General features: G+C 48.4%; 7 protein-coding genes across 7 annotated transcripts; 3 read left to right on the top strand and 4 right to left on the bottom strand.

The window, feature by feature from the left end:
* Positions 1-881: 881 nt before the first annotated feature.
* N7509_007803 (uncharacterized protein) lies at positions 882-2,838 on the top strand (the record flags this gene model as incomplete). The annotated part of the gene is made up of 6 exons (XM_056632440.1): positions 882-991; positions 1,048-1,515; positions 1,578-1,871; positions 1,928-2,298; positions 2,385-2,489; positions 2,624-2,838. 6 exons carry the CDS (start codon positions 882-884, stop codon positions 2,836-2,838), a joined length of 1,563 nt encoding a protein of 520 aa, XP_056487991.1.
* A 632-nt stretch (positions 2,839-3,470) lies between these two features.
* Positions 3,471-4,498, bottom strand: N7509_007802 (alpha/beta hydrolase; the record flags this gene model as incomplete). The annotated part of the gene is made up of 4 exons (XM_056632439.1): positions 3,471-3,764; positions 3,881-4,003; positions 4,062-4,351; positions 4,399-4,498. The coding sequence occupies 4 exons, from the start codon at positions 4,496-4,498 to the stop codon at positions 3,471-3,473; spliced, it is 807 nt and encodes a 268-aa protein (XP_056487990.1).
* Positions 4,499-5,854: 1,356 nt separating this feature from the next.
* On the bottom strand, positions 5,855-7,148 carry N7509_007801 (cytochrome P450; the record flags this gene model as incomplete). The annotated part of the gene is made up of 3 exons (XM_056632438.1): positions 5,855-6,305; positions 6,365-6,446; positions 6,503-7,148. The coding sequence occupies 3 exons, from the start codon at positions 7,146-7,148 to the stop codon at positions 5,855-5,857; spliced, it is 1,179 nt and encodes a 392-aa protein (XP_056487989.1).
* A 1,609-nt stretch (positions 7,149-8,757) lies between these two features.
* On the bottom strand, positions 8,758-10,977 carry N7509_007800 (uncharacterized protein; the record flags this gene model as incomplete). Its single annotated transcript, XM_056632437.1, has 5 exons — positions 8,758-9,606; positions 9,669-9,920; positions 9,977-10,652; positions 10,709-10,819; positions 10,874-10,977. 5 exons carry the CDS (start codon positions 10,975-10,977, stop codon positions 8,758-8,760), a joined length of 1,992 nt encoding a protein of 663 aa, XP_056487988.1.
* Positions 10,978-11,537: 560 nt separating this feature from the next.
* N7509_007799 (uncharacterized protein) lies at positions 11,538-13,417 on the bottom strand (the record flags this gene model as incomplete). Its single annotated transcript, XM_056632436.1, has 4 exons — positions 11,538-11,723; positions 11,785-12,426; positions 12,489-12,785; positions 13,037-13,417. Coding segments are annotated over 4 exons (1,506 nt in total), but the record flags the coding sequence as incomplete, so codon positions are not given.
* Positions 13,418-14,304: 887 nt separating this feature from the next.
* Positions 14,305-15,118, top strand: N7509_007798 (uncharacterized protein; the record flags this gene model as incomplete). Its single annotated transcript, XM_056632435.1, has 3 exons — positions 14,305-14,469; positions 14,536-14,922; positions 14,984-15,118. The coding sequence occupies 3 exons, from the start codon at positions 14,305-14,307 to the stop codon at positions 15,116-15,118; spliced, it is 687 nt and encodes a 228-aa protein (XP_056487986.1).
* A 2,728-nt stretch (positions 15,119-17,846) lies between these two features.
* Positions 17,847-18,344, top strand: N7509_007797 (uncharacterized protein; the record flags this gene model as incomplete). The annotated part of the gene is made up of 1 exon (XM_056632434.1): positions 17,847-18,344. One exon carries the CDS (start codon positions 17,847-17,849, stop codon positions 18,342-18,344), a length of 498 nt encoding a protein of 165 aa, XP_056487985.1.
* Positions 18,345-18,732: the final 388 nt, after the last annotated feature.

Below are 18,732 nucleotides of genomic sequence, written 5' to 3'. Positions count from 1 at the left end.
TATATTATACCTTGTTGGGGCTTGAACCAAATTACCCCACAGAGCTTTGAGAAATCCGGGGATTGCGGCCATACAACACTTTCCGCGGAATCTTCCTGCAACCCTGCATGATATCTGAATTGTTGCGCCACGATCCAGGCAGTTGGAAGAACTTGTAAAGTTACACCGCGGGTACCAGTTACCGCTTTTCCGAGGTATCAAGACTGCGGCACTCAGTGGAAAATGATCCTCTACGTACTTCTTCGCCCATCCAATCTTTGGTAATTAGCCACTTTGCAGTTTATGGACCTATTGAGAGGGAATACTTTATTGTGCACAATTGTGCATCTGGTACACGGACCTTGGAGGCTTCGACAAGGCGAGTTTCTTGCTGCGTCTCCTTTATTTCTCAATCCGCTTCCCCGAAGAGTTTGATCCAATGGATTCCTGACCATTTCTCACTCATCTCTTCGTATATGATTTCTTATGGGGTCCCAAGGCGAGTGGTTGGGTCAATTTGCACTCTATCGGAGCTTTGCGGGACTTCAGGTTGATTATTACGGTTACTTAAACCACGATACACTGCTCTCCTTCACATATATTCAAGTTATGCTTTGTGGCGCAAGGTGTATTTCCTACCATTAACGTGCCGGCAATTATCGTCGTCAGTTCGCTGAGCAATATACTTCTGGCTAGCCCCTCATTCGCAGGCCAAGTCACACATTCTCAGGCTCACTTGTGATGCGCCACCGAAGCGTCTGGATCTATACAGGCAACGCAATGCCTCCGCGGAACGTCCTTCGCTAGGCCTCATATTGTGGGTATATCACTTCATCTTCCGACCCCAGCATTGTCTGATACCTGCATCCCCCGCACTGATCTACAATCTCCCAGTCTCCACAATGGTAAGCAATCAACCCGAAATGGCGGGTCGCGTCCGGCTTCAGGATGGCACCGGTGCCACGCTCCTGGTGCCCCAACCATCGTCCGACCCCAACGACCCCTTGAACTGGTCGGTGACAACCATCCAATCTCCGTGACCGTCCTCGGATCTAATATATTCAACAGGTCGAGAGCCTTCAAGATATACGTTGCCCTGCTCACCTGTACTGCGTTGATTTGGGTCAATTTCTTCGCAGCTGGCCCATCAACTGTGTTGATCGAAATTGTCATCGATCTCTTTGGCACGTATCCCCCTGACCCTACCAATCCCGCCACACTGTCTCCATCTTCCATTGCAAGTTTCTCGTCCGCGGTAACTAAGGCCGCGCTACTTTTCTCTACGGCCTCCGCCGCTGCTGGTGTGTCCAACCTCTTGTGGGTACCTCTTGCTCTCAAATATGGCCGTCGAGTTGTGTATACTTGTTCCTCTCTGGCTTTTGGGGTCTGTTGCATTTGGTCGGCACGGGCGACGACCTACGGCAGTCTACTTGCTTCGAGAATAATTGGAGCGTGGTTTGCTGGGAGCACCGAGTGTGTTGCTCCACTTACGATTACTGATATATTCTTTCTGCACGAGCGAGGGACAATGACTGCGTATGTTAACCATTATCATCAACGATCTTCTGGTTCCGGTCATGCTTACGGCTCTCTGACAGGATGTATTCTGCTTCGCTCTCTACGGGTGCTGCCTTTGGATCGTTCATTGCGGGCCTCATGTCTATCTCGCAGAGCTGGAGAAACTTCCATTACCTGTGTGCTGCGTTGGTTCTGGCCACCACCACCTTGATGTTCTTCACCATGCCCGAAACCGCATTCCAGCGAGAGGCAAACAGTCCCGAGACAGCAACAACGGAGTCAACATCCAAAGCGTCAAATGTATGTGAGGTGGAGCACGTCCCGCCACAGTTCGCATCCAACGTGTCCAAAAAATCATCTCTCCAGCGTCTCGCGTTCCAATCCACTCCTCTGACCCAAGAATCGATTTGGAAGATTGCTTTCCGTCCAGTGGTCCTCGTGCTTCTTCCCCTGTCCTTTGGTCCACCGTCTCCTTCGGTGTCGGGATCGGAATCTTCGTTGTCATGGGCACGACTGCGGCCAACGCTCTTACGCAGGTATACCACTTTACCGTCTGGCAGGTGGGCTTGGTTTGGATTGCGAGTATCATCGGGAATCTGCTCGGGATGCCCTTTGGGGGTTACTTCTCCGACTATGTCGCGAATCGCTCAACATCGAAAAACGGGGGCATCCGCGAGCCCGAGATGCGTCTTCCCGCTGTGAGCGTGGCCATGCTCTGCTATCCGGGCTCACTCCTCCTCTACGGCCTTGGAATCTACTACAGAGTACACTACATGGTTCCTACTCTTGGTCTCTTTTTATGTAAGTAGGGCGGTCGTTGCTTTCTTCTCCGCATGCTTGGATACTACGAAAGCCACCGGTGCTGATTAACCTGTGAAACAATACAGTTTCCTTTGGCAGTAGTGCGGCAATCGGTGTGACTGTCACGTACACGATCGATAGTTACCGAGCCATTGCAGGTGAGGTTGTCGTTAGCCAGGTTGCCTTTAAATGTATGTCACCCACCTCATCTCGCCCGCCTCCCTGGCACGGACACATTTCCACTTTCTATTATTACTTAATTTTTCTTTCTATCTTCTTTGCTATCTCAAAGAACTTGGTTGCTAATCAGTGGATCGCGTACTAGCCGTCATCGCATTCCTCATGTCCTTCTACACGAACCCCTGGGTCGACCGCGATGGGTACACAGGGGCCTTTGGCACCATGGCCGGCATCAGCTTCTTTGTCCTTGCCTTGTGGATTCCGCTCTACGTGTGGGGAAAGAGGATCCGTCATGCGACTTTCAAATGGCGAGTTATGAGGCTTGCGCACTGGGCTTCTGATCGGGAGATGGGGGAATAGGGATCTTCTGCGTAGATATCTAGCTGGAACCACAGGGGTTAGCGCTAAGTTCTTCGTAATAAATTGTGCTTCATTAGTCTTGTTTAGTAAGGAAATGCCATTGATATAATGCACGATTTTGATTATGTCTTGTTATCCAGCAATCAAGTTTACCTTTTTTCCCCTCTTCTTCTTCTTTTTCTCTTCTCTTTTTCTTCTCCCTTTAATGGTGCAGGCGAGCCATAGAGCTTGTCTGTATGCTGTTACTGTTCCAAGCGCTCAAGTGCTCACTAGTTACGGTTCAAGATGGTCTCTTATTCTAACGAATCGAAGCAACCTCTCGCTCGTCCGACTCTTCATGCAGTACTCCGTAAAATAGGTTATACAAAGCCTGAAAGGAAGTACAAACCGTCTGTACATGTTCGGCAGGACACCCAAAAAACTTTCAAATTTTGCAGTTCTGCCTAGTATAGCGGGGTGCTGTTTGCGAACCAGGTCCACTGCTGGGGGCAGTGGGGGTATAGAGAGGAGACATATGGATAGAAGAGGAGAAGAAGTCTGATTAACCACTATCTGCAAGTTGAATACTCTTGTACAGATGAGTCCTTAGTCACGCCGCTATTTCATACCCGCGGACTAATCTCCCCATTATACTAAGTAGCATGGCTAGCGAGAAACCTCAAACCCGCCGCCACGAGCTCATACTTATGCTCACCTGGCTTCGCCCCGGCATCAAAGCCATGCGGTGCTCCCTCCTCAACGACGAGTTTGGTATCAACGCCCTTACTTTTCAATTCCTCAAATGCCCTTCGAGAGAACTCAACACCAACGAGTGTATCCGCCGTCCCGTGCAGGAAGTATGTTGGAGGAAATGAAGGGTCAAAGAGCGCTGCTGGGTCAATCCCGTTATAATTCCCATCTGGTACGATAGATCTCAGCCACGTTCCCTTTTTGAAGGAAGATAAGAGCCAAGCAACGCGGTAATTGCTAAGGTCGGGCCCATTTGGTCCCATGGGGGGGGGCCGGCACTTGGCGCTGGAACATCTTCATAGATTTTATTCACCAGTGCTTGGTCCAGGTCCGGTATTTTGAGGAATGCGGGGTTTGGCTTGGAATAGAAATCATCTTTGAAGTATTTGAGACCGAAGATGTCAAGGATTGCAAGTGGTTTATGGGGAAGCGAAGCCTGTGGCTGGCCGTTAGTACCGACATCCTTGGAGATGACAGGAATGGTTTCAACGCACCATTAAAAGGGCCAGGGTCCCTCCAGCAGAGTGGCCCAAGGTCACGATCCTGTCCCCATCAAGACGAATGTTCGTATCCTTGGCTAAAATTTCAGGCAGCTGCGTCTGAGTCCATAGGTAACTATCCTTGGCATCCTGGACAGGCCCTTCCAACGCAGAAATCGTCGGGGCAAGTCGGTAGTTTGGCGAGACAACCGCCCCGAATCCTAAGTCTAGGAGTTGCTGAATGTAGCCGTTGGAGAGCATGTCCTTGTGACCGAGGACCAGGTTCCCTCCATGGAAATAGAGTGCTGCCTGGGTTAATTATGTGCCGATTTCGGCTTAGGTATGTGCTCACCGATGGGTTTCGCCGCCTCTGAGGGCCCTAGCTTGTACCAGACACTGGCGACTAGATCGCCTCCTTCCACTTGCTTGTATGCGTACTCTCTTAGACTCATGGTGGATGTATGGAGGATATTCTTCGTCTCTTTGGAGGATCGTCGACAGCCAAAGCCGTCTTGTGCTGAAATTGGGCGGGAGAACAATATGAGGTCTTACTGCAGAAGAGAGGAAGGGCGCTGATCAGGTGAATTTCGCATAGCAGGCCACAAGGAACTAGAAAGCCGAATTATCCCTCAGCTTCAGGTAGATGCTTATTTGAACATACCAGGTAGCATGCAGGTCGAGTAGATTGGTTCCATCTATGGGGCCTCGCGCCGGTACGGAATGGTCCGCGGAATGCTATCTACCAGTAAGCCTCAAGCGGCCCACCTCTGCGTTTCCACTTGCCCCTCCAACAGAATATTTTTACAAGATTCTGTCATGGAATGGCCAGACAAGATATCATTGTTACTGTTTATTTTACCTTACTGGTGTTACCCAGCGAAATCATGTTCTTCTACTCCTTGATTTCCGTGAACAGCTTGAACCATCCTATGCTAGACCTATCTTTTAAAAAAATAGTAAATGAAACCGCCCGTTAAATGCTGTTTTTTAGGGCTACCGGTAGAATAGTAGTAGGTTGCAAGGGCTGGTGGGGCTTGCACCAGTCAAAGGGTAACAATACGGGCGTTAATTTTGAGTGGATGAGTTGCTCAGCATTTTTTATAGAATTTTCCCTCGAGACTGATGATGTTGATGAAGAGCCCAATTTGACGCGGTTCAAGCTTGGGCACTGCCTTTAACTAGCGGATATGTACATTGATCCCTTGCTCGATATAATGAAGAAGCCCTATAACTCTCTTCGTCCAATACCTCGCCTTCACACGTTCTCCCAATCAATCTCGGTCACGGCCCATTGGTCCAGTATAGACCTATGTTGTGGCCCTAATAACACCTATAGTCTAGGCGATAATGCTGACCTGCATGAAACAGACGATCTTAAGAATGGGTATTGTTCAAGTAACTCTGATTCTGTTTAGGGCAATTTTAATATTTTCGCGGCTGCTCTCTTACTGGATAACCTTGGTCCAAGGGGGACATTTGCTAGTGCCATGATCAAACCATGAGGCAGTAAACGTTAATGAAAAAGCCCTTAAGCCTGAGTGAATTTCGAGCTGCAGCTGCATGAAGCGTCCTTATAGGTGACGGAATAAATACGACACAAAAAGCCATCCTATGTGAAAATGGTCCTAAGTTTTGCTGTTCTAATCAGCTTTCACTTGGGTGCAGTTCTCATGTAATCAAATTCCGATTCAGCTCTTCTATAGCGATTCCTCTGTGTAGGCTTTCCTTCTTTATGACTGGTAGAACTAGCAGTCGGATAAAAACTACTGTGAATTAAAGCTTCCCAATCAGTATAATACTTTCAAAAATCAAGATTTGACCTCTCCCTCAAGGGAATGTCCTAATCTATAATCCGCCGTCCAAGCCAGCGGGTCCTCTTTTTCGGCTTCTCGCCACGCCTCTTCAACTGCCAGGTGTCTTTGCTCCGAGCGCGCCTCAAGGTGAAACAGGAACGGCTTCGGCTGTGCGTTGAACCCAGTGGTATAATCATACGACGGCGGTGTGATATCCACACCATCAGCAGTCTTTGCTTTGGTAATTCGGCAGGCCCACATGATACGCGCTGAGAGGATATACAGCGACCTCTCGGCAATGTTCATTCCTGGGCAAATTCGTCGACCAAAGTCGAAGCTGGAGAAATTTTGCAGCGATGGATATTTGCTTAGTGGTTCTCGGAACGTAATGTACTTGGGATTAAGCCACCGGTCCGGGTTGAATGTGTCGCCGTCCGGGTACAGGTCGGGGTCTCGGTGAATGGCCCTGGCACCGTGAGTTAAGAATGAAGCTTTGTGCGCCAGGTTGTGCGAGCCAAGACTTACCATTGATTTGCGTGGACCGTGGTCCCCTTCGGAAAGAAGTATCCGTTATAGACATCGTCATCTGTTAGTTGATGTGGCACACCTACACGAGGTCACTTAGCCAGGTAAAGCAATGAGAGCCGTGGGAAAGGCACTTACCTCCACTAGTAACAGGCCTCCACCGGAGGACTTCCTTGATAACTGCCCGACACGTTGGGAGTCTGGGTACATCCTCGAATTCAGGCATCCGGTCACCCACAACCTCATCAAGCTCATCCCACATTGCTTGCTGCCACTGGGGAAAGAGAACTACAGCAAGTACAAAGGACATCATGGCAGCAGCTGTAGTGCCTGTCCCGGCCTCAAAAAGGGTCCCAAAGACGTACGATGCTTCATCCTCCGCCATTGGAAATGATTCTTTGTTCTCCAGCCAGGTGGAAACAAACGACGGACTAGCTGTACCAGCATTAACCTCGGCCTCGACATCTTTTAGAAGCGCGCGGAAAAGCCCAAATTCGGCTTCATGTAGCCGTCGCCCTTCTTTCTTGAATGGTGCAAGCCACTCTGGCAGATATCTCAGAATAGGCCAGGAGTCCACAAGAAAGATACCCGGGGAGGCTATGCGCTCAAGATTATGGTTAACATCAATAATCCTTTGCACGTGGCTTTCCTCTCCTGTTCGAATGGTCTTGCCATACGCAAGTCGGAAGATCAGTCCACTAGCGTAACGCTGGAACCACAGCTCGTAACGAGATGGATCTTGAAGGAGGTCATGTAGCATCCGTTTGGACTCCAAGGACTGCATTGGTTGATACGAATTCGCATTGTTAACCATTGTGAGATGGTGCATCATTTTTTCGTCCGCGGCGCCACCGGTCTATATCATACATAAGAAAGCATATTGATTAGCTGCCACGAAAACCCTTGGAAGGAGGCTCTCTTTCGGGAGATGGGAATTACCCACCACCGTAGCCCAGCAGAAGCGGACGAAGATTCGCAGAGAGATACTCGGACGCCATTATCAAATGTTCTCGAGAGGAGTAGCGCGATCCCCGCTCTCGTAGTAGATCGTTGGCCACTTTCTCGGATGAAATTACTATGTTCTCCCTTCCAAACATGCGGAACCTGACAATGGGCCCGAGCTCGTCTGTCCAGATCTTGAACTTGAGCCATGAATGCACCGCTGGTATTTGCAATATATGGCCGATGATAGGTAGTCCTGGACGTGTGAACTCATTAGCCTGGAACGATTCATGCCAAAAAAAGAAACAAAGTCTAAAGAGTCTTCTGTCTACCATATCTGGGGCTTGGGGGGCGTTTCGACCCGCTTGGAGGACTTTTCCCTCTGCCATGGCGGATAGCAACTGCCAGACCGAACACGGCGAGCAGAACCAGGGTCCATACAGATGCCATTCTTCAAGCAATGAAGGATGATTTGAGGGTGGATAGGTACGTGGATAGGTACATAATATGATAACTGATACCCCGCTTAAATATTGGCTAATACCCCACTTAAATACTGTGCACGGATGACCGCCGCATGCTCAGCGCCATCGCGATATTGTGTTTCACCCACATCCATCATATCCGCCCTTGATTTTTAGCAAGCTGCCACATCACCGTTACAGAATTCGTCTCTCTGTACGCCGATAATAGCTCCATGCGGGGCGGACATCCGGAAAGAAGCGGAATATCAAAAGCTATGCAAGAGGCAGTTCTGGAAGTCAGAGGATCTCCTGCCACAAACCGCATGCTGCCAGGGCGTTTGATTGATTCCTGCCGCATTATCGGCGACCGGCAACCAGACAGGAATCCCAGCAATGCCTATGATTCAACCAGTTTACGAGCCAATGCCACCATTCCTCGGGCCTTCCGCGGAACGAGATTGCTCGAGCTTGCAGTGCCTCTCGCTAAGCGCCGCGTCCCCACAAGTGACCTCGTCAGGCCCATGAATATATTTTCAGTGCCCATGTAGTGCATAATTATTGTCGCTGCTGGAAGGTATTTCCGGTGTTTGGGCAGTCGATATGATCTAATTTTCACTAGCATCATGTTTCTTCCTCAGGTCTCGTCATTTGGCAACAAAATCAAGCTTATAAAACACCCCAATCCTCGGCGAGAAAGCACTGTCAATATTTCTGCCGTTTATTGTGTAGAAACTCCCGTGGACTGTGACAGGGATGACTTAATACTAAGTAGCACACGGTGCTGCGGCATTCATTTTGACTTTCCTAGTAGGACCACATCGCCATTTGGACTTGCAATTATTTGAAAAGAGGAATTTTGAACTATGATGGTCGAACTTTGACGCGTTGGATGGAGAGGCTAGGGAGTTCGGGTGAAAACCCTCAGCACGACCGTTTATTACGCTAATCAAGGAGGTAAAACAAGCCTCTCCATCCGTCCCATTTTGCCTAACCAAATATGTTGTCCATATATAACATATCTGTGCTGATGAGATTAGCGTCATCCAAAACAGAGAAAATACTCGTATCGGGCGTCTGCAGGCTCTGAAACGCGTCAAGGCCCGCGGATCCCTGCTGCTCATCGTCTCCCAAAGTCAAAGGCAAAGGCAAGCTGGGAGTTGAACGCTTGGGCGGCGGCGACGGGAAGTGGATACTATCAGCAATCCGTTGCAACTCCTCTAATGTACCACTAATGTCAAGATCGGGGTCCTTTACTGTGTCCTGCGCAGCTATAAGGATCTCGATGGCTGTATAGAAGGAATCACTGCACAGCGGGGCGTATTCGGCTGTGTAGTGCGAAACGGCGAGGAGCATGAACGAGACAGAAGAGAGGAGTATCTTGATTGCCGAGGGGAGGATAAGCGGGCTCGGACTGACGCTGGGCCCCGAGTTGACCTCGCCTTCTTGCGCAGCGGCGCTCATCATAATTCCCTGCTGGATTTCAATGGACTCAGCTGCGGAGGTGAGGAGCTTGCGGGCATCGTGCGGGTCTGATAGTAGATCTGTGAGCGACTTGAACGAGCCAATGTAGTTGAGTAGCCTGATGTGTTGCACTCGGAGTTGGCAGAACTGCTTGAGTTGCAGGTCCAGCCAGGGTGGCGGATTGACGGACGGATGAGGTGGCGTAAATCCCGACATCGGCAGGCTACTGACGACTTTCTGTAGTTGAAAATTGAGGAACTCGGCGTGTTCGCAGGTCTTCTCTGAGTGTGGCGTTGGCTTGTTGATGATAGCCCAGGACTCAGAGACGCTTCTGTCAATGGCGACCATGGCTGATAAGTAGGAATCAGGCGGTTCCTAGGAGGTAAGTGGTGTCAGCGAGCGGAATCTGAGGGCAATTGTTGTTTGTGGCGACGGACTACTCGTAGGGTAGACAGGTCGATCTCTCTGTCATGAAGGGTCCAGGGAAGGCCGGAGTAGAAACTGCATTTCCTGTTGATATCATACACACAGGCAAACAAGCGTCTACAATCAGCAATCCGGTCTGGGCATAATTGTGTGTCGGAGAAGAAGCTCTCTCGGTGAAGGCCGAGCTCGAGGCATAGCTTAGCAGCGACTCCAGACAGACGCCACGCCTTGACCGGTCGCTGTTTGAGGTCGTAGTACAGGGCCTGGGTGAGAGAGCCGAGGTTAGTTCTGGTTGATTAAACAGGGCTTGGAGCCTTACTAGCAGGGTTGCCATTATGATATCCTCGATCTGGGGGAGGTCCTGGTCATAGCACGAGTCTACACTCCACAACAGATGGTCCTCCAGGTCTGCAGCCAAGGTACTTTGGGTGTCATTTTTCACCAGCATGGCAATAGCCACCATCGTCTTTGTGAGCTCGACGTCAATCACTTCAAGGTTCCACGTCGCTTCGTGTTGAATACGGTTCAGGAGAGAATAGAGGATATCGACAATATGATGCCCCAATTGAATCCTGACGCATGGGAATATGGGATAAACCTCGTCTTTGAATATTGTGATTAGCTGAGTAACCTTTGTGTGGCCTAGCTCTAAGACTGGGTGGGCAGCCTGGAGCAAGGAGATCAAGACATCTGCAGATGCCAGCTCGTCTCCGGCATGGCAAGGACGCTTAGGAGGGGAATTTGAAGAATGCGACAGCACTCGCCCTCCGGTAAGGGTGAAGTGAGTAAGACTCAGAGTGTACCTAAAGTTGGTTGGTGTCTGGGGTTTAGGGCGAAGAATTCCGTTATCAATCGGCAGCTGGCGTTGGAGACATGGTCGACCCGGCTGCGAGTCAGCGAAGCGAGCCAATTTCTGTTGCATCTGTTCGCAGATTTTATTTACTCGCAAAATCGACAGGTCTAGATCAAGGCGGGTCGAGTGCGGAAGGTTGTTTCTATATGCCGGTTAGTTGTCACAGGTCGTCCCGAGCTTCCAGTGGGTGGGACATACTGTGTGTCGGGGTGGGGAAGGTCATTGTAGACACACTCGCCCTGAAGTTCCTCACACCGATTACAGGGTTGATTGCCGCTGCATCTCACCTTGCGTGTCTTGCAGGAGGTACTGTAGACTTTGAGCGAGGTGACCAACGCGAAAACCCTAGATGAAAACACCTACCAGGCCATCCGGGTATATTTCTCCCGCTTGCGAGGCCGAGACTCCATGGCAGTCCCTAGGGATCGCTTGGTTCCTGTCGATTGTTGCTGATTTGTTGAATTCATACTTAGGGCGCGTAGATTGGAGGGAAATGGGCGACAGATAGATGGCAGCTCTGGGGTTCTTGACGACGAGCAGGGGTTAGCTGAGCCTGCTTCCCCGCAGTCTCCACAGAGGCCTCCGCATGATCGTCCAATTGGTAAATCCGGATTGGCTAGGTCTGAGACTTAGTGTATACTTTAGGGTTTCGAATGGAGTCATCGGAAGACGGAGATAAAACAGCCCGCTTACTAAGAAAACCGGACCCGGTCGTGTGCACCTATGTACTCGAGCGAAAATCTGGGCATTCTCCAAGTTTCTCCAACAGGGGCATAAAATACTGTAGGACAATTTGCGAGTGGGATGGCCTGTCGGTTTTAGTTTTAGTTTAGTTTTATCTTTTACCACCGAGAAACGATGAGTATCACATATATTACCCTTTTTAGGTCGCTATCGCGATCTGGCTACCTGGGCATCATGATATATATAAAATGCAGGACACTTCCAAGGTTGGCGCTTCAAATACTTCGATCCTGCCCAATTAAAATACGCTGGTAGCCTTCTGAGAGACAAGAGGCGGTTACGGTCACACTCGATGTTTTAGCCGTATGTGCAAATTATCCATCTCGGCGAACCACGACGAACGAACACTCCAGGGATTCGAGGGGTTAAGTAGCTCAACATCGTACCGTGTGATCAATTGCGCGACGAACTTATATACCTCAAAGGTAGCGAGGTTTCGACCAACACAGGTCCGAGATCCATAACCAAACTATCGTTATTCGTCAGCAACTCACAAAGCTCCAGAGGGACCAGCTTGAGAGATCACCCACCGTCGCGTTCTGTTTATCCATTTCCTTGATTTTTTCAGCTGAAGTACCCTCTCCAGGGATCCATCGCTCCGGCCTCCATGTGTCGGCATCGTTGTCAAATATTGCCTGGCAACGGTTTTGAGCAAGTGGACTCATGGATATGGTGGCCGAAGGAGGGATGTAGTAGCCCTCAATGTTGAATCCATCTGTTGGAGCCAACCTTGGGAGCTGGTATATAATGCTTGGATGCAGCCGCTCTCCCTCCTTAATGCACGCAGTGAGAAATGGGAGGTCCTTAATTACATTGTACGATAGTACTCCACTTCCTTCAACTGGGCCATTGTTCGCCTCAAACACTGCGTCCACCTCTTTTCGAAGCCGGGCGTACCGATCAGGGTCTTGCAAAAGCGGACCAAGGACAGCCTTGATGGCTACAGAAGTTGTGTCGGCGCCTGCGGCAAGAAGATTTCCAACCTCGGCGAGAATATCACCAGGGGGTGCAGGGTCCCCGCTCGGGCCCTTCATGTCCACAAAATGATCTAGCATGTCCCGATCGGTGCTCTTGTTGGAACCCTCGTGTATCCGCTGAATGATTTTGTCGATAGAAAAGTTTGTGAACGCGCGAGCATAGTCGGTAATGCGCAGATGGAGGAGACGTGCCATCTTGTGTATCACCGGATTCAGCAGCCAGCTGCTCTGCAGGGGAGATAGCCCATATTGGATACCCAGTAAAAGGCTCTGTGGATCCCGGAAATGAAGCCCTTCTTGTCATACCCATCGCGAAGGAAACCAATGGGCTCACTGAGGCACAGTGTACCAACAACATCGTAAGTGAAATACGATGTCCACATGCTCAGATTAATGGGCTGGTCCAGCTTGGCGAACTCGTCGAATCTTTTCCAAGTAGTGCTGAGAACAGGCTGGATTTTGCCCTCCATCGAGACCACGGCGGACATGCTGTATACAGCGGAGACGCGCTTTCGGAGAAAGCCATGTTGCGCTGGGTTCGTAGCCCCAAAGAACTGGGTCATTCACCAATTAGTTGCGACCAACATCAAAGGTACCAGCAAGTAGAAAAAAGGGAAGAGAAGAAGAAGAAAGAATAAATAAACAAACAAACGGCCCACGGGCAGAGGTGCATACCGAAATAGATGAACCGGCTTGTGTGCCTCCTAGAGTTATCCAAGTATGATACCAACTAGTCTAGAGCCCTGATTAGCAGGTATTCCCCTTGATCCTTGCGTTATATCGAACTCGACGCCGCCGTGCTCACTTTGACGGTCCCCGTGCTGTAGCCAAACGCGGTCTTGATAAGATCGGGGCTGACAATGCTGACTTCGTTTGGGGAGAGCCGGACAACAGGCCCATGCTTCCGATGACACTCGAGAATATCCTCATGCCATTTCCCTCGAAAATAACGACCGGTCCGCCATAGCTCTGTTATCTTTGCCAGCGTCGGCCCGGGAATTTTCCTCAGTGGGTGCATAAACATTCGATAGAACAACCTTGTGAAAATAACGAGTAACAAAAAGCCGGCCCACCATATTGTTGACACTTCCGCTAGGCGCGAAATGGTTGCCGTAAGGAGACTGTGAGTCTCTCCCATGATTGCTGCTGCTGAGATTCGAGATGAGGCTGCCCAGCGGTGGAGGGCCTAACCGAATAAAATAAAATTCCTGATAGCGACAACTTCTTCTGCTAAGACTGGCTTCTTTGGGAAACTTTAACTTGCTTTACGTCATTCTCCACCAGCAGAATATCGAAAATGTCGTCGGTGGACTTCCCTACTTAACTTGCTTGTGCTGGGGTGGATTTCATTTCCGCGGAAGTTTCCGTGGAACCGCAAATCAGTCAACAGAAGACTCCCACGCCAACACTGTATTGTATGTGTACTTTGCCTTCCTGGATTCCTCGGGGGCGAGTCGAGCGATCAAAAATAACGCTATCATTTTCCTTGTAATTTCTCGAAAGGGTGCTGGATCCTACTCGCGAGTGGTGGGAAGAATGTCAGAAGCCCTTACTAGTAAGTCTAAGTGGGATACAGTATGATTAGCTTCATAGCTCAAATAGTTTTGCAGCGACTTACTTGTAGGATAATACTCGTGGATATATACAAGGTCTGGAAGATCTCTTCTGGAAAATTCATGATCAATACCGCTGATAGTGATCTCGGAAACCTTTGCTATGCCACTATACCATACCTAGCCTATTCTACCGGCTGAAATACCCTGATATACACTTTCTGACCACCCTGCCCTAACGAGCGCCGTAGGATAGCTCATTTACATCTATACTTGTATACCTACTGGCATGTAAAAACTCCCGCAGCTTCGACATTAACGGACTCTGCGGCGTTTGATGTGGGTCTCTGGGTCGGCATCTGGTGTGGGTCTTCGGCATGTCAGATTCTTCAAAGGTTAAAATTTATCACTCTGATTGGTTTGATGATTTACTCAGCAGTGCATGCAACCCGTCGGAGAAGGAACAAAATCTCTAATGAAAGATCTTTCTGCTCCTGGTCCTGGGTTAGTAGATGAAGTTATGGGTTCGAATTTGAAGATTTCGTTAATCCCTTGGGATGCTGAATCAGTAACGCATCGACGATGGCTCTATGACCAGAGGATACAGTGCAATTGGGACCATGAAAAGGTCGAGGAAGAATGGAGGCAGCAACAAATTAGAGGTGAGAAATGCATGTACTGGATTGTAAGTTCAACCAATTATCTCCTGCTACATAATTGAGCAAAGGATATCTGCTAATTGAGCTAATAGGTCCGTCAGTCAGAATTGGGAAGTGCAAAATCTCCCAATGTGAATGAAGAAGTGCTTCATGATACAGCAGAATCAGTCAACGGGAAGACACGCCGTGCATTAAGGGTAGCCTTTGTCCCAATTGGCCACATCTCCTTGGATCCCAAGAACAAAGATGCGGAAAGACTTGGTATTGACATGCCCTCTGATGGAGTGTATTGGATTAAGAGCTTTTTTATCTTGCAGTCACTTCAGGGTGGGGGGATTGGACGTGCAGCTATGGACGCAGTCGAAGATATGGCGACTCGAGAGCCACTCTGGGCTCAGACTCTTATGCTTGACACGGTTACGAAAGAACATCAAATCCGAGAAGACTTCGCATTATCTACATACGGAAGCATTCCAAAGGTAAGAACATACATTCGAGGCACATATTTGAAATCTATATTAAATTACTCCTTCTCTACAGATCACAAATGAATCTTGGTATGCTCGCCGGGGATACACGCCTATCAAGACTGTGCCAAACTACTATGACGTGTGGGATGGAAATGGAAACAGGTGGGATATAGAAATAGTCTTTATGAGAAAGAATATTCAATGATTATTGTTGTTTTTGGATCGGAACCCCCCTAGAAGTGGAATATTCATACGTGCTATTAAATCATTTTCGTCACGCCATTAGTCTGCTTTTACCTAGAAAATTGTGCGACAACTTTGTATGAGCATACCACGACCCACATACTCGTACCACCCATAAACTGTAGATTATTAAAGTGCTATGTAGTGAAGAGAAGGGCGTTCGAGGCATCACGCGCTGTGGCGTGAGGGTCAATCCAGTGGAGAAAAACCACCACACAACCACACAACCTCGCAGCTAGAACAAAGAAAGAGAGTCTCTTTTCAAATGGGGGAATACCATCTTAAACTGTGTGCAATTAGTCTAGAAGAAAGAGAGAGCCTCACTAAAATTTCTCTATTCGAGCTTGCTTCCTTTTAGTCATTTCCGCTTCGGCCAATATGATACCACACACTAGGTACTACCGTACTAGTACGAATGCAAATTAACCATCACGTGCTCTAACTTCGATGGAAAAATCAGCTACAGTGGACTACAAGGTCTACGAGATCTAGGTGATGTAGAATAAATTAGCCAACCTATTTCATCTCAGGTAGCTACTATTGCTCTGTTTAAAGAAAAGTTAAGGAACGAATATGTTAAATTTCTTTTTACGATATTAATTAAGATAATTAAATATAGTTTAGTAGGATAGCAGTGGGCGGGAAGTACCTCTATATATCTATGAGACCTCTTAAACAAGAACATATATGTATCGTCGGGGGTACTTGGACGTAGTGGAGGTGTATGAAGATATGTAGAAGAATACATATAATCAAGGATCGAAAGGTTCCCTGATTCATGTAGCAAAATATGTGCTACGAGTGGACCAATTAGCGAAAAGGGTGGTCCTTCTAGAATCCCTCCAAACAAGGATGGTGACCTAATAAAGCAATACCACAGGCAGTGTTGGAAGTGTGGCCAATACTAAGATCTCATCCAAATGACTTATGGCCAGCCCTGGAGTATTTCTTGACCTTTAGGGGTATTTGGGGAGGGAGATTTTGTCCGATGATATTCGTTGAGTTGAGTCGAGAAGGACACTTGAGTCTAAAGGGGAGGATAAATCACTGGAGCGGAATGCACCTCGAATTGATGATGTACTTAGAATCACCGTGAAACATCAGACCATAAAGCTGAGGCATTTAGATACATTGAACTGAGAAAGGATCTGATACAACTTAGAATTAAACGATGGATAATCCTTTCCATTCAAGGATAAAGGACGATAAATCAAAGTGAAACAAATACCCCAGCAATGGAGTTGGTGTACCTTTCTGAATGAAAGTGGATCCCGACGTTCAGCAGGCCCGGTTGTGGCTCAGGTCTAGCGAGGAATAGGAAGGCTAAGGACCTTCCAAGAGGATGATAGTTTTGGCCCCCATTGCCGTAAAAAGGGGCCTCGTGACAAATCTCCGCGCCAAGATCGTAGATCTTCGGCCATAAGAACAAGAATTGTCGGCGGTGAATACTATCTAATCTCGTCGCTATCAGAAAGATGTGTAGGTGATACTATGACAGTAGATCTATGAAGAACTTTGGATCCGTAGCAATTTACTCCATTCCAAGGTTGTCCGATTCGACATCCACGAATATTTTAAGTCGAGGTTGTGACAAATGGCAGGTTTTTTTTCCAGTTTATTGAGTGTAAATTGAGTATTCAGGACCAAACCGACAAGCCTGTTTGGCTTGCAGACTTTTGATGTCATTATTGAGCTTGAGCTGCCCCCAAGTTGCTTATAGTGCATGTGTTAGCGCTTATTCTTCAGTGCCCCATTTGGGGTCTGAAACTAAGTCGGTTATGTGAATCGCTTATGCAGATCCTACGTCATAACCTTGAGCGCGCTCATCAATAGATCGAGACTTGCGAATTTGGTCGGTGAAATTGTCAAAAATTATAGAATTGGGCCATGGAGAGACTGCGCTGAGATGAGGGCTGAATAATGCGGGATAAGTCCACATACAGGGAGCCCTACCAGAATATTAGCTGTCTATGTTGTTAGAGGCAAACAGTATACAGCCCCAAGATAGGTCAGTGATCGACATTTCCACTTCCCGGGTGTCATTGGACAGGTCGTATGTACCTGAACTCTTGGCATCTTTGAATTCCGCCGTTGATCAGCGATGTATTATCCATGTCAGTTGCGTCACAGTCAGACTCGAGTCATTAGGGTCAACTTACAATACTTGGCCCCATCCAGAGTAATCTGGCCCCATTTGGTGGAGCTATCAAAATTCCCCGACATGTCGTAAGTTTCGTCTCTCTTGGCCTTCATTGACAGTCGCTGGTCCAGTTGGTGACAGGCAGTGCGTTCAACTACTGCTTGGAAAATGAACAAGAGAGTATATGTTCTTGGGCCATTCATTGAAGAGCTCGGCGATTATTTGGGTCTTGATATACTACCTTGATTCCAGTCGATGTGACGATAAGAAGGCGAATTTGGAAGGTACTAAGATGTGGAACCCTGCTTCAATGATCCATCCTTCGAACTCTATACTTTGTTCCAAGGCTGTCAAGTCTCCACTACTCCTACTACATTCCAACAAACTGTATCTGACCCCTGTAAAAAAGGCGCAAGCTTCTTGGCGTCAGATTTTGGTGGCGCAATCTGATATCGACGAGGTATAAAAGGCCGTCGAGAAGCTGCCCCAAGGACAACACAAGCTCTCAATTCCATTCCATCAACAAAGCCTCAACTCCACAATCAAAACCATGGCTCCTCTCTGCACTTTCCTCTATATGCTGGCAGCTGCCGCACCCATTTATGCCGAGCACCTCAAGGTCGTCTGGTCGGCTGGTGACTTCTCTACCATTTCCGGCCCGGCCGGCGGCAACCAGAACGGCCATTACTCTGGGTTCGCAATCATCAACGACGCTGGTGATGCAATTTACGACCAGGGCTTCCCCGATGACCACTCACCCTGCTACAACACTGGCGACGGCCGCACTTTCACCATTGAGGGCGACTGTTGGGCCACTCCTCGCAAGTTCCACTGCAAGGCTGACTTTGCGGGTCACCCTGACAGCTGTGCTGTGCAGGATAGTGATGGCAACGAACTTGGATCTGGAGACGGACAGACAGACACCAATTTCATTGGTATTGCTATCGGACAAGACGCCAGCTGCGTTGTCGAGTTCGAGTCTGACGACACCGATACCGCATGCCCCAAGGACGATGGCAACGGCCCTCTTCACGTTACTTCCGGTTAGATTTATAAACCAATAATTTGGAGGAGACAGTTTTGACACATGCCAAACGTTTGGGATCTCTTTGTTACATATTCATGCCAGTATATATTCATATTTAAATGAAAGCAAGCTCTATATGGATTCTTGATGCAAGTTCACGTTAAGTACTGGTTAGTATGTACAGAGTAGTGTCGTGCGTATCAGGAAAGAAAAGGGAGAAAGTCACGCGACCCGTGAGAAATGTGAATTTCGAGCGCTCACCTAGCTCTGCTAGGTGAGTTACACTCACCAGTGGGATGTCATGGGATAGTTTAGGAGGTATGTTTGTTCATGCATATAATGTATCGTTTTGGTGCCCGAATAGGCTGTTGAAGTTGTGATGATAAATGCCCGTAATTAATCTCTTATA

This window comes from Penicillium cosmopolitanum (genome assembly GCF_028827165.1).
Source record: "Penicillium cosmopolitanum strain IBT 29677 chromosome Unknown utg000008l:1.0-4398992.0:1.0-4402845.0, whole genome shotgun sequence".
NCBI classification, from domain to species: domain Eukaryota; kingdom Fungi; phylum Ascomycota; class Eurotiomycetes; order Eurotiales; family Aspergillaceae; genus Penicillium; species Penicillium cosmopolitanum.
The sequence above is the reverse complement of the archived record's forward strand: the minus strand, read 5'-3'. Positions and strand labels throughout refer to the sequence as shown.